Source organism: Gracilinanus agilis, chromosome 5 (assembly GCF_016433145.1).
Source record: "Gracilinanus agilis isolate LMUSP501 chromosome 5, AgileGrace, whole genome shotgun sequence".
NCBI lineage: Eukaryota > Metazoa > Chordata > Mammalia > Didelphimorphia > Didelphidae > Gracilinanus > Gracilinanus agilis.
The window spans coordinates 25,185,097-25,199,459 of record NC_058134.1 but is presented as its reverse complement, the minus strand read 5'-3'; the positions used below and the strand labels follow the sequence as shown (position 1 = coordinate 25,199,459).

The 14,363-nt window shown below is 41.3% G+C and overlaps 1 protein-coding gene across 1 annotated transcript in view; it reads left to right on the top strand.

The window, feature by feature from the left end:
• The window catches only part of RBMS3 (RNA binding motif single stranded interacting protein 3), a 755,361-nt gene that overhangs the window by 315,895 nt on the left and 425,103 nt on the right, over positions 1-14,363 (top strand). Inside the window, exon 4 of the mRNA XM_044678877.1 lies at positions 12,523-12,614. Coding sequence (XP_044534812.1) covers positions 12,523-12,614 — 92 coding nt within the window. The remainder of the gene's footprint in view (positions 1-12,522; positions 12,615-14,363) is intronic.

Here is a 14,363-nt window from a genome sequence, read left to right as displayed (position 1 = left end):
TTTCTTTCTTTCTTTCTTTCTTTCTTTCTTTCAACTTCCCTATTTCTTTTAAACCATCATATTATTTTTCTAATGTCAAGTTCAAAACCTTGACATTATCTCTATAAAGCTTTACTCTCTTCCATCTCATAGATCCAATCCTTTGCCAAATGTAGCCATTTCTATCTCTAAAACAACTCTCTCATCCAATCCAGAAGGGTAGCTACTTAACAGCTACCATCTTAGCTCAGGCTATCTTTACTCTATCCCAAGTTACTGCAAACTAAATAGTACCCCTAAGTCCATTGTTTCAATGTTAGAATCAATACTACGGAAGGGAATTAAGGGCTAGGCAATGGGAATTAAGAATCTTGCTTAGGTCACACAGCTAGGAAGTGTCTGAGGTCACATTTGAACCCAGGAGCCTTCTCTCTCTAGACCTGCTTCTCAATCCACTGAGTCACTTAGTTTCCCCGTCCACTGTAATTTCTTTTTAAAGTAGCTTGAGCACTGTCCCTTGAATCAAAGAACTTAGGATCAAATCTGGCCTTTAATCTAGCTATTCATGAACTTTTAGCATTTCACATAACCTCTCTCATCACAATTTCTTTATCTGTAAAATGAAGAGGTTGAACTAAAAGACATCTAAACGTTCTTCAGGTCTTAGATCTCTGACTCTCATTTTATAGATGTGGTAACAGGGCCACAAGGAGATTAACTGACTTCTCCAAGGTCACGCAGGTGATACTAGTAATAAATAGATCACAATAATTACACAGGTCATCAAGATTTGTCAAGTGTTTTTGTTTTTAATACACTAAATTAGTGTTTCTTAAAATACCTGTGGAAGGGATTTGTATAAGGGGATTCTATTTTTATCTCCATTTTAGAGTTGAAGAACTGAGACTAAAAAAGATAGAATAACTTACTTAGGGTGCCCTAGATAATGTGCCAGAGGTGGTATTTGAACCCAGGTATTCCTGTTGCCACCTTTATCACTTTCTCTACTTTACTGGGAACTTCCTGAAGACTGGTTAAAGGAACTAGGGATGTCTAGCTTAGTGAGTAGTGGATGGGGCATGAGTGCTATTTTCAGCTATCTGAAGGGTTATACTTTGTATGTGACACAGTTTCTGTGTCTTTTCTGTTTCAATATCCCAACTCCTGAGCTTGTTCTCTTGACTGAAGGGATGAGTGGATCAGGGAAGGTTGGGCCAATAATGTTCATTACTGCTCTCCCTAGGGGTAGTAAGCTTTACTACAGAGACTCTTCCTAAGAGCCATTAGTTTTGGGAGGCATTGGTTTTGAAGAATGGATTAAAATGTATTCAATAGGGTTTTTTTCCCCTTCTCTCTCCTCTCTCTCTCTCTCTCTCTCTCTCTCTCTCTCTCTCTCTCTCTCTCTCTCTCTCTCCTTCTAATAGGATTTACTCTCTTGTCCTTTAGAACTTTCCATCCTCCCTTGTATTTGTGATACAAGAGGCCAAGAGAAGGAGGGAGACATGGTAGGTCAGCAGGACACGGAATGGGTGGTTAGGTTTCCATACTCTAGCTAGGATTGTGGATTACAGCCTTCTAATTAAAGGGTTCAGTTATAGCTTCTTTCCATCATCATTCTAAACTGCGTGGCAATGTTTATTCTGTATACTATAAGCTGGATTTTGAACCCAGATGCACAGACTTATAAACACACACATGAATATATACATATATGCACACATATTTATGAACTGTATATATGTATGTATTATGGATATGTGTAAGGATGTCTGTGCACTGCACATATGCTCAAGTACACACATGCTTCTCACTGTAGGAGAGACGATCATATGCTCATTAGACTTTATGGTCAAGCCAGGATATGCGATTTATGTTAATCATCCCAAATTGGGAATGATGGGACATTTTTTGCTGAATGGTTCACCAAGGTTAATTTGTCCTTTTAGAACCTGGCAGAATGTTCCCTTAATCTTTGAAACACTAAAATGAAAGCAAGTCTCAAGCAATAGAACCTTGGAGCTAGTCAGGGAGGTTCTAAAATCTCAGGAAAAGCATGATGCCAGTGGTCTTCCCAGTTCCATTTTTTGACTGTATTTGGTGGTAAGAAGTCGTTTTTCTATTTTAGGAACTAATTGTGAGAGGATGAGGAAGAAAGTGAGGCTAGGCATTTGGATTTGTCTTGGATTTAATAAGACTTTATTTTGCTAATATAAATAGAATGGCAGAGTCCCATTTTCTAAATGCAAGAGAATGGGTGACTTTGAGTCTGAAGTTGTCCTGCCTTTGTAATTGGCTTACTCTGCTGAGAAACTTCTTAGAGAATCTCTTTTCATTCCCTTAACCTTCTATTCTATCCCTTGGACAGAAAAGGTAATGGGAATATAGACATGTTGAGTCTGAAGCTCACCCATGCCTGTGGGCAGGCCAAAGCTCAAATACCATTAATGAGATCTTAATGCTGCAGCAGGTATTTAGACAGAAAAGCAGAGGTAAACACACTAATATGGTTAAGAAAAAAAAAATAAGACCAAGAGAAAAGAGGTGGCTTCTGGGTTTGCTTATTGTTATTGAACCAAGAACCATCATCTTTTCTGCTCTGTGGGCTTATGGGAGACAAATTATTTCATTCAGTATTATCTGTCAGTGAATGATAAGTTCTTCCTGCCATTCTTCATCGTTGGTTCCCAGGACTTAGAGCTTTAAGGGCTTTTAGAGATCATCTGTTGAGGGACTCCCTCCTCATCCCATCTGACCATCTTAGAACCCTGCCCTGTTTTAGGGCTTACGAAGCAGTTCCATATAAACTTTTGTCCCCTTGGTCTTCAAAGTTACCCAGGACGTTATTATTATTATCCATCGATGACCATTTATTTCCAACAAATGAAATAACTGAGGCTTAGCAGACTTCCACCTAAGGATGTTGTTCTCTCTGGCTAATTCAGTTGCAATGGGGGCAGAGAGGATAGGACAAGACTTAGTTTCCCTTGTGGGGAAGGTGGACATACAGGAGCATTGCTCTGGATTGTACCATACCAAGTCTGGCAGTGTTCCATCAGCAGTAATCGATAAACATGTATCAAGGGTCTGCTATGCACCAGGTACCATGCTAAGCATAGGAATAGTCCGATTTGTTTAGATTTAGTTGTATCAGAATAGACGTGAGAGAAGGAGGATGGTAGAGAAAGGCAGGTGATTGAGAGAAATGTGTGATGGTACCAAGATCATTAAGAAGCGTCACCTCTTAGGCAGACAAGGGAGGGGAGTGTTGAAGATGAATAAATATATTAAAAACTACTGAGACATCTAGACAGCAATGGGCCTAGAGTCAAGAAAACCCAAGTTCAAATTTGGACTTAGATATTTGCTAGCTGTGTGACCCTGGACAAGTCATTTATCATCTGCTGCCTCAGTTTCCTCATCTGTAAAATGGGGCTAATAATAGCATCAACCTCTCAACGTTGTGAGAAAATGAAATAACAATTGTAAAGAGCTTAACACAGTGCCTGACATATGGACTATTAGCTAGTAGTAGTAGTAGTAGTAATAGTAGTAGAACAGCCCTGACTATCCCATATCATCAAGAACTCTGTAGATCACAAAAGCTGTTCCAAGCATACTCAAGTAACAGAACCGCATCTAGAACGAAGGCCACCTGATTCACTGACTACTCTTTATGCTTTGATTTGTTATGATATCCTCCTCTTGGCAAGTTTTTATCCATGCTTCTATATTCTTGAAAGTTCAAATTACATTACTTCTGTTTTCCAGAAATCTATAGCAATGCCATTGGTACCCCTATACTAGACACCTGATTTAGCATAGCCTTATGAAAATAACACTGGTTTGAGAGTCAAAAGACCTGGGATCAAGTAATGCTTTACTAGCCTTGGGACCCTGCTTGACCTCAGTTTTCTCATCTGCAAAATGGGGGTGATATTTGTTCTGTCCATCTCCCAGGAATGTTAGAAGGGAAGTCCTCAAAAATCTCAGAGTGATTGATAGAAAGGTTAGCTTTTTATTTTACTTTCCAAAGCTGATCTCCAGAATCTAAGGGACAAAAGGCAGATACTCCATATCTTTGCATAACTAATGCCTATAATACTCTTAATGTGCATTCCCATCTCTTAGCAGATTCAAGCTTTCTTTGAGCCTTAGTTTTTCCTATTTTCCTTTCATATTAGTCCTTTCTCATATAGTCATTTTGTATCTAGAATCCTCTCATTAGACTACCTATCTTCCTAGATTTTGAGCTCCAAGGAATCTGAGAGACTAGCAAGTCTAATCTCTTCATTGTACTTAGAAAAATTCTGAAGCCCAGAGAGATGAATGGGCTCATTCAAGAATTCACAGCCAGTATCAGGATTTGACTCCAGTTCTTCTTCTTTTTTTTAAAAACCCTTAACTTCTTTGTATTGGCTCCTTGGTGGAAGAGTGGTAAGGGTGGGCAATGGGGGTCAAGTGACTGGCCCAGGGTCACACAGCTGGGAAGTGTCTGAGGGCACATTGGAACCAGGACCTCCCGTCTCTAGGCCTGACTCTCAATCCACTGAACTACCCAGCTGCCCCTGAATCCAATACTTTTGACTCCAAATCCCAGTGTTCTTTCAACTGTGCTACCATATACCTAGGTCTTCTGTCTACTGCCCCCACCACAATTAGAATGGATGCTTGAGGGCTCTGAAGGAAGGTCTTGAATGAAAGTCCTTAAAGGCAGAGATAGCCATCTTTTGGTCTTTTTTTCCCCAACATCTAACATCAAAACTTGGTCTCTAGTGCTTAATGAATTTTTATTAAATTGGATCTCTTGACCCCGCATTGTTATATACCCACACAAACACTCTGCCAGTTTGTGGAATTTTACCATATAATCTTATGCCAAGATCGGACCCTAGAAATCACGAAATGTCGGGAAACTCTCATGTCCTTGCTCTACACTTGCAGCGTTCTTCCTTGGACTTTTCCAAAGCTCACTACCTAAAAATTTCCCCACCTCCTGGGGGAAGTAACAGCCTCTATAAAATTTCCCTACCATTGTTTGCTTCTGGTCAGGTTACAAATCTACCCAAAGTGTCCCTTCTCTGTGGTATTCCAGGGTTTCCACTTCTGAGTCTGGTCAAAACCAGTGAAAGATTGGCAGGAAGATGGAGTGGGAGGAGGTATACAAGGGTATTTCCTAACCTTCTCTGGCTGTTTAATTTGAGGTTTGGATCCCAGATGTGTAAGTCCTGGACAAGGTTCACTCATTCTCTTCAGAAACCACATTTGACCCACAGCTGTACAGCCTCTGCGATCGGTTGTGTTCTAGAGCAGGCCAGCCTTGCTGGGATATGAGACAGTTTGAAGAGACCAGCTCTGGAAGGGGAGAATATTCGAACTTGAGTTTTCAAAGTCTTAATGGAAGAGGCCAGTGTTGGTGACAGACTCTCTCTTGAGCTCTTTGGCATTTAAGACGTAAGGAAAGGGGGATTTGGCTGTTTTGTTTGGTCTTTCAACTATAGGGACAGCCGCAGTATTACCCACTCAGGACCTATACGTGCGTTTTAAGAAATGACAGTTTAATTCCTTAAATGTGTTTCTAGGGCCTATTGTGTTCAAGGTACACTAGACAAAGGGCAGGCCCAGGGAATCAGTGGAACAGTCCCAGCCCTTAGGAAGTTCACATGTTAGACACAATGCTGCAAATCATACTCAATTTAACTGATATTTGTCAAGCATGTCAGTTTGATGTTTAAGACTCTCTCCAAGGGCAGGTAGGTGGCTCGGTGGATTGAGAGCCAGACCTAGAGACAGGAGGTCTTGGGTTCAAATCTGGCTTCAGATACTTCCTAACTGTAAACCTGGGCAAGTCACTTAACCCCCCTTGCCTAGACCTTACTGCAATTCTCCCTTAGAGCCAATACACAACATTGATTCTAAGACAAAAGATATGAGTTGGAAAAAAAAAGACTCTCTCCAAGTACCATAAACTCAAAATCATAAAAAGAAAAACAAAATAAAGCAAAAAAAAAAAAAAAAAGCCCTTTTTCTCAGTGACCTTAAATGGCATCATGAGATTGCCCCGGGTATACAAAATAAGTAAATGTAGAGTAATAAAGAGTAAATAAAGTGAATAGAGAATAATATAAAATCAGTTCAAGTGTGAGGTGACACACTTGTCAAGAAAGGTCTCCAGTAGGAGGTGGTGGTACCTGAGCCAAACTTTGGATAAAGCTCTTGAATCTTTGAGACGGAGTGAGAAAGGTGCACATCCCAGAATAACCAAGAGAATGCGTGAAGGCAGAAGATTGAATGTCATCTATGAGGACATTGTGAGGGATACAGAGATTGTATAAAAGGGCGTAATAAAATAAGGCTTGAAAAGTACAAAATGTGGGGACCATGTTGTAGAAGGCTTTAGACACTAAGCAAAGGAATTTGTATTTCTTATGATTTTTGAGTAGAGGGTTCACCCTGTCACGTTATTGTTATTATTATTATTATAATTAATCAATATTTTGAGTATCTCACTGTCTTCATTATACAACTATCATGTACATTTGTAGCTTGTCTATCTTCTTCAACCTATATCAGACCAATTAAGACCACATTAGCTGAAGATACAAAATGAACAAGAGTTAATTGACTATCAATGTTTCAAGTGTAGATCACGCTAAAAGACACCAAATTTCTTAATTTTACTTCTTAAAAGTAACTGAATTTAGGGTTACTTAATTTTTTACTTATTTATTTAGGAAGATGGATTGGAGAAAGGAGAAAATGGAGAAGGGACTATAATTGTATACTTCAAGCCAGGACCTGAACTATGTTAGAGAAAAGAATAATAATTATATATAAGCACATATACATTTACATATTGTTTAAAGGTGTTTAAATGTTTTAAATATATTCTTTCAGTTGATCCTTTCTGTGGTTCTGTGAGGTCTGTACTATTAGTATCCCCTGGGCACAGATGAAGAAAACAAACCTGAACAAGGAGAGTAAGTGACTTACAAAAGCATATATAAGAAGTCAGCTTTTGAGTCAAGATTTGAAGTCAGGCCATCCTGCCTCCACATTGACTCTCCACTGACTGTACTGCCTAGAGCCCTATTCCCTAAGGATGCAAAGAGAAGGGTGCTGAATTGGAGAGCTGAGAAGGTAGAATTGGCAAGCCCTGACTACTGCCACCATACTGTGGCGAGGAGTGATGAAATGGAAAGGCAGCAATGTTGAGGCTGATTCTAAGTTTGAGGACTGTAAGGATGGGATTTGTGCAAGGGGGATGGGACAAAAGGAGCCAGAGAAGGAGTGGCTGACAATTGGTGACAGTTACCGAAAGTTGAGACAGTTTGGCAGAGGCTCTCTTTATTATTATCGGACCTTGGTTACTAAAGGAATGGTGATGCTCAGGCTCACGGAGCTGTTCTAGAATGCCACCAAAGTCATGCATGTTGGTGTTTTTCTATAAGACGCCATGGATTGGTGTACCATGTGAATCATGGTCAATGATTCAACCTCTCTGCCACCTATTAGTTCACCCAAGAGGGAAAAACACACAGGATCCTCTCGGCAGTAACCGTGTGCAAAGAGGTTCATTACCATTTACAAATTCCTTTCTCTTTATTTATTTTTTTTTCCTTCAGGAAAACAGCCCTGCGAATCACTCGGCTTCCCATCTGTGTTTAAAGCTGTAATAATAGCAAAACTTTAAATTGGCATACAAGATTTAAAGCATTTTAGGAAAACATTGATTAAATCTGCCAATGGAATGAATACATTTGGCAAGTGACCTAATTAGCACCGAGCTGGTTCTTTCTCACTGCTCTGTTTCCCGCTAATTGCTGTTCAGCTGGCCTTCTCCCGACATGGAAGGAAAAAAAAAAAAACAACACAAAACAAAACAAGGACTTGGATTGGGGTGGGGGTGGAGGGGCAGGGAGGTGCTGAGAAAACAGTGACATTCAGTTTTAATTCATTTGAACCTGCTGCCAAGTTTAATTATGTAATTGAGAAACTGAGACCATGAGGCCCCCAGCCTTTTAGGAGGTGGCAGGAGAAAGTCGTCACCTTGTTCACGCTTCGAATTGGATCCTTTTTAGACGGAAGCCAAAAGGACTAACTAGTGGGGGCTCGAGCAATACCTCCCTCAGCAATTCAGGGCTATGGTCCCCATTCATCAGAATTCCATTGTTGGCAGAAAGGAAAATTCAACATGGAATGAACAAGAGCAAGTGGCTTTATTTCTCAGTGAAAGAATAAGTATTCTCCAGGGGAAGCTTCCGATCTGGTTTTGTTTTCCTCTGGTTATAATGGAGTGCATGGTGTCTTGGGGAAGCAGAGAATGTGCTCTTTATTTCCAGAGGTGAAGTATTTAAGGGATTGCGCATGAACTGAGCCTTCCTATTTGAATTTTCCACAGTAAATATTTACGAAGGACCCTCAGCTCCACGGCATAGTTTAAATCCTGTGATTTCACCTCTCTTTACACATTGCCTGGTGGGTTCTTGGAGTCCCTGCTGGCTACAAAGTATAAATATGGAAAATGAGCAATATATGTAAGTGGCCTTGTGTCATGTTTCTCACATGGCCCATGCTGTGTTGTGACTTTAAGATTTAAAAGAAAAAAATCATTTTCTCTCTCTTATTGACTGTGGGGCATCCCATAATTCTCCTCCTGCTTCTGCAGTGCTTAGAAGGCTCAGGGAATGGGAGGCCCTCATGGTGGCTTCATTCTGTTTGGATTGGATTTCAGCCCTGGAGATCAGTGTAGAGATTTTGTAATATCCTGTGTACCATGTGGGGGTGGAAGGAAAGGAAAGGGGCCAGAGGGAGAAACCTGAATTGGAGGAAAGGCAGACAGTTCTGTAAAGGGTCCAGGAAAGTGGAGGGCCTGGTGCCGGAAGCCTAAGGCTTTCTAGACTTCTTCTCACTTGATGCTAAAGAAGTGGTCAATTATCAATGACTCAGCATGCATTTATGAGGCCTCTTCTATGTCCTGAAGATTAAAAAAAGAAAACGAATGCTGTCATAGTCCCACGAAGCTGATTGTCTTAAAGGGGTCATGGAAGGAGAACATGAAAGCGTGAGCGTATATAGAATAAAACATACAGAAAACCGGCCGAATAAACATGAAGGAGGGGAACGGCATATTCTAGAAAGCAGTGGTTAAAAGAGTAAACGTTCTGAGAATGGGACTAGACCAGTATAAATGCACAGATATGTGGGATGGCAGGAAGGAAACGAGCATTTCTCCAGTGCCTACTATGGGCCAAGCACAGGGTTGAAGGCTTTAAGCATATGATGTCAATTTACTGAGAGGCAGATGCTCTTTTATCCTCATTTTACAATTGAGGAAACTGAAGAAGACAGAGGTTAAATGACTTCCTCAGGGTGAAACAGTTTAATGAGTGCCTGAGGCAGCCTTCTTGATTCTGGATTCTACTCATTGTACCATTAGCTTTCCACTTTGGTTGGATGGTGGCAGGAGGGAAGGGCACTTGGGCATAATAAGACTGGAAAGCTCTTTGGGAGCCAGGCTGAAAAGGTTAGTCCACACAGAGCCACCCCTGATGTATGGGATCAGCTTGGACCTTATTTAACAGAAAAGGAAAGTTGAGGGGCATCAAGGTGGCACACTATTTGCCCTAGCCACACCTATCTAATATAGCTAATAGTGAATAGAATAAAAGCTAATTAGATGTTGAAAAACAATACTTCATAAATAAGCTGGGCAATATTGCAGAGTGCTTAGACTAGGAGACCTTTTCTCAGCAGGATCTGTATTCACATCCTTCCCAGAGCACTCACTAGATACAGCCAAGTCATTTAGCCACTCTGGAACTCAGTTTTCTCATTTGTAAAATGAAGGGTTTGACTAGATGACCGCTAAGGTCCCTTGTTGTTCCAAATCTGTGCTCCTCCTGAAACCAGTCCCAGATTTGTTTTCCTCCATCCCTTCCTTCTGAAACAATAAAAGATTTGCTGCGATCTTTTCCTGCCTACTCAGTGGGCTTCAGAAGTTCCCAGAAGTGGCTCGTGCTACATTTTCCTTTGGAGGTAACTATAGAAGAGGCCCCCTTTGCCCACTCAATATTCCTTTTGTCCTTGTCCTCACTTGATGAGCACTCCCCTCATGAGGTAAGGACCTCATGAAAGTCCACCGAGCTCTCAGCATTCCTCAGAGAGCCCTCTTTCTCTATGAGCTCAGAAAACAAACTCACCACTTCTCAGGAGAGGTTTCAGAGAGCATTTTATAGCCCACTGCTGTGTAAGAAGTCCATTTTGGAATAACATACTGAGAAGTAGGGAATAAAAGCAGAAAGGATCCAAAGGGAGAAAATTCAAAAGTTAATTAAGAGAAGCAACTTGGTAATTGAATTCTTTTGCACTTTTCCATGGTTATTTTGTGTGTGTGTGTGTGTGTGTGTGTGTGTGTGTGTGTGTGTGTGTGTGTTGTGGGGGACTGGGGGGGGTGTTGGAGTTACAACACAAGCTATTGAAATCACTTCTGGGGCCAGATATTTGGGCGCCAAATGAGGAAGGAAGGAGGAAGAGAGCATTTGCTGACAAGAAGAAAGGGAGGGGCTATGGATGTTGTGATTTTGAGTTGTGTCCAGCAATACTTCAGGAGTAGAAGCCCTGCGGCACTTTCCTTTTAAAATATTCTTGGCTATTGAAATTCCCTTCAGGCTGAGCTTTGGCCTGAGACTTGAAATGTATATAAACATGGTTGCTTGTCCCTGTAAATACTCATGTACAGAAGCACTTTTACATCGACTCTGTCAGATTATTTTTTAAAACCTCACCTTCCTTCTTAGAATCAATGATGCACATGGGTTCCAAGGCACAAGAGTGGTAAGGGCTAGGCAAGTGGGATTAAATGACTTGCTCAGGGTGACACAGCTAGGAACTGTTTGAAATCAGAATTGAACCCAGCACCCCCTATCTCTAGGCCTAACTCTCAATCCACAGAGACCTACCCTGCTGCTAAAGTATTTCTTTGAGGTCTGCTTCTAAGGATGCACATATTCATACTCACATGACTGGACAATGAGTGGATGTCCATGCCTCAGTTGTACACCAGCAGAAAATGATGGATGTGAATCAGGAGGAAAAAAAAATAACAAGAATTTCACTTTTTAACCATTTCCAATTAAATGGCCCAGAGACACAGCTATCTTACGTGATCCTTACTTACTACATCAATGTGATTATGCTCAGAATGCTGAGGCTTTTCCTTTTGTTTGGAGTCACAACCACAGGCTCCTGGCTTTAAATGTATCTTCCTAGCTGAGTTTCATAGCCTGCTCAATAGCCTGTCCTAACCCCTGTCCCCTCTAGGATAAAATAGCACGCTCTCCTTTTCGTCATTTAAAGCCCTTAACAACGTCTCCAGGCTCTTGTTGCCTCCTTTCACGCTCCTTTTCCAACCAAACTGGTCTTCTTGCTTTTCTCTGTATGAAGAATCCCACTCCCACCTCTGCCTTTGTCCATATTCTTCCCCCCTGCATGGAATATTTGTTCCTTCCCCTCCACTGACTTCCTGCTGCTAGTTACTGGTGCCCTGTAAGGCTCCCCTAATGGGCCATCTTCTTCCTTCTTCCACCAGATGTGCCCTGATAATAATACTCTTCTTTCAAATTGCCGTGCATTTAATCTGAATGCCTTTAGTATTTCCTTGCATGTGTCTAACAAGTCAATCGAGGGTAGCCTGGAAGACCTGGTTTCGAATAGGACCTCTGACACATACTGACTGGATTACTCTTGTCAAGTCAGTTAGAAACTCAGGGCTCAAAACAACATGCTAAGACTGGGAGTTGAAGAGAAGACACTATCTGTACTGGTAGAGAGCATTTCCTGCCCAGGGAGTTTTCTATACCAATGAAATCATAGGACATGAGCCCAACCTCGTTACCATTCCACATATTGTTTTTCCTCTGCAGAATATACACATCCCAATAGCAGGGGCTCTTTGGGTACATCTTTGTATTTCTGATGTCTGGTATATAGAAAGCATTTCATAATTTCTCTCTCCCTCCCTCTCTCCATCAATCTCTCTCAATCTCTCTCTCCCCCTCTTTTCTCCCACCCTCCTCCTTCTGTGTGTGTGTGTGTGTGTGTGTGTGTGTGTGTGTGTGTGTGTTTGAATTAGAATGAATAAGCTGGCCTTCTCAACAAAGCAGATGTTGTGAGGGTTGAGGGAGTCTGGTAAGGTCAAGTAATTTTCTGGCTTATTATTGAAATTAAAGTAAATGAGCAAGCTCATTTGGGAACTCAATCTGCTGAAAACCCCCGGGCCAAAGGGAGCAACCTCTGGAAATAAGAGATGATTTTCTTTCTGTATAAAGCTGCTCAGATGACTTTCCTGAAGCAGGTACTTGCGTTGAAGGGGACTGGGTAAGGACCATCGACTGGAGAACATTCGGAGCCCATGCTGGTCTTCTACCAGCCAGGAGAAATGCACAGATCACAGCAGAGCAGGATGCCGTCATGTGCAGTCCAAAGAGAGGATGACTTGAGGATGCTCGAGACCACCTATTAACAATGGCTTTTGTGTCTCCACAGGTTACGGCTTTGTAGATTTTGACAGTCCCGCGGCGGCACAGAAAGCGGTAGCATCCCTCAAGGCCAATGGAGTACAGGCACAGATGGCCAAGGTAAGCCAGATGTGTTTGGATCAGTGGCTTGCCATTGATGATGACATGGTCAGGAGAGGACTCCAAGTTGGACTGATGATTTCCTGATGTCACCTTCTTCTGGAGGGTGGGGGAAGCTGTCATTGTTGGCTCGCAGCAGTCAGGCTTGCTTACTCGGTTTATACTCTGGGTTCATCAGCAATTTTACAAAGTATGTCCAAGGCTTTACTCAGTTCTGTTATGCCTGTTGAGTTGTGTCTCTTTTTTGGTCGGCGTTAACTTCCAACGGCAAACGACATCTGGCTCCTAGAGCAATCAGTTAGATGTCTCAATCTGCCTGCTGGGCTTTGGGTAACTGCACACTCCTTTGCGTGCTTTGGAAAGCTCATAGCAGTGTGTTCGAGTGGGTCTGCTCCATGCAGGGAAATGAGCCTCCTCCAAACTTGCTGTTTGAGACTGGTTTTGATTTTGGCTTTGAATTTGTGGATGGACTCTTCCTGGGGTTATGAGCAGGGCATCACGCTCACATACTTTCTGAGGACCTCCAGTGTTGCACTTGGGAGCTATCGGTCAGCTCTTGATTTAGGAACCAGGGAACTGGACTTTGCTGCCTAAAGTTCCTTTATTTCAGAAAGGAAAATCGCCTCTTTAGGCAGAGGACCATTTATAGTGTATACAGGGTTTGTGGGAAATAGCTTTAAAGTTCTAGTAACTTACATAGAAATGCACAGCCTATTTCATTTGCATTTCTGCCTTTATGAATATGGAAGTATCTTCCTTTATCCAGTATTGAGAACTTCTCAGCTAAAAAAAAAAAAAAAGAATGAAGAAGGGACATGATCTGTGCCTCATACCCTTATGCCATATTTGGGTTTTTAAGCATAACTGTGTGAGTTTTTGTAAAAGCACATGTGATTAGCCTTGAACCCCTTCCTGACTTTTCACTAATGATCCTCAGTAGGGAAGGGAGAGAAGTTTCCTGTCATGGAGATATAAATTGCTATTTCCTCTGTCCATTTGGCCAGAGTATGTAAGCAAATGGTTCCTAGTTTCAACTAGAAGCCAGATGTTCAATTCTAGCTGCCCCCACACCCCTTTTCCCCTGCTATCCTCATCAACTAGCTCCCAGCAGTCTGGTTCAGCTCATGATCATTGACTTTCAGACACTCATCACCACTCTTTTTTTTTTTTTTTGCTGTTATTGTTTTTCTTTTCTTTCCTTTTCTTTTTGTCCAAGTTGTCAGTATAGAAGGAGAGAGAATGAGTTGCTATTTAAGGCATTTTAAATGATTTCAGACTATTTAGTAATCAATTTTAAACACCTTTTTGACTGTAGCATTAAAGAATGTAGAAATCTTGTCAGGATTATGCCAGATGGCTTTACATCTTCTCAAGAACTCAGCCTCAGGGAGGAAATGGGTTTGAAGAAGAGATAGGTTAAGCAAGACGAAGGGTCAACAAATAGGGATTCAGGAGCAACCTTATTAAGCAGATTCATCTCATACCCTGAAGATCAATAAGAGTGGGCATTTAGATTATTATAAATGTAATTTAATAAATAAAATGTATAAATGGAAGGAGAATTCATGTTGTATTTACTCTCTAAATTATGAAGAAAGAAGTTGTAGAAATGCATCTATCCAAAAAGCATAGTTTTACTGAACTGCTTTTTAAAAGTTATTATTATTAAAACAGAAGACTCGTGGGCATGAGTGTGGTGTTTTATCTAAAGAGGACTAATTGTGAAACAGAAAGCAAAAGGAAGGAAGG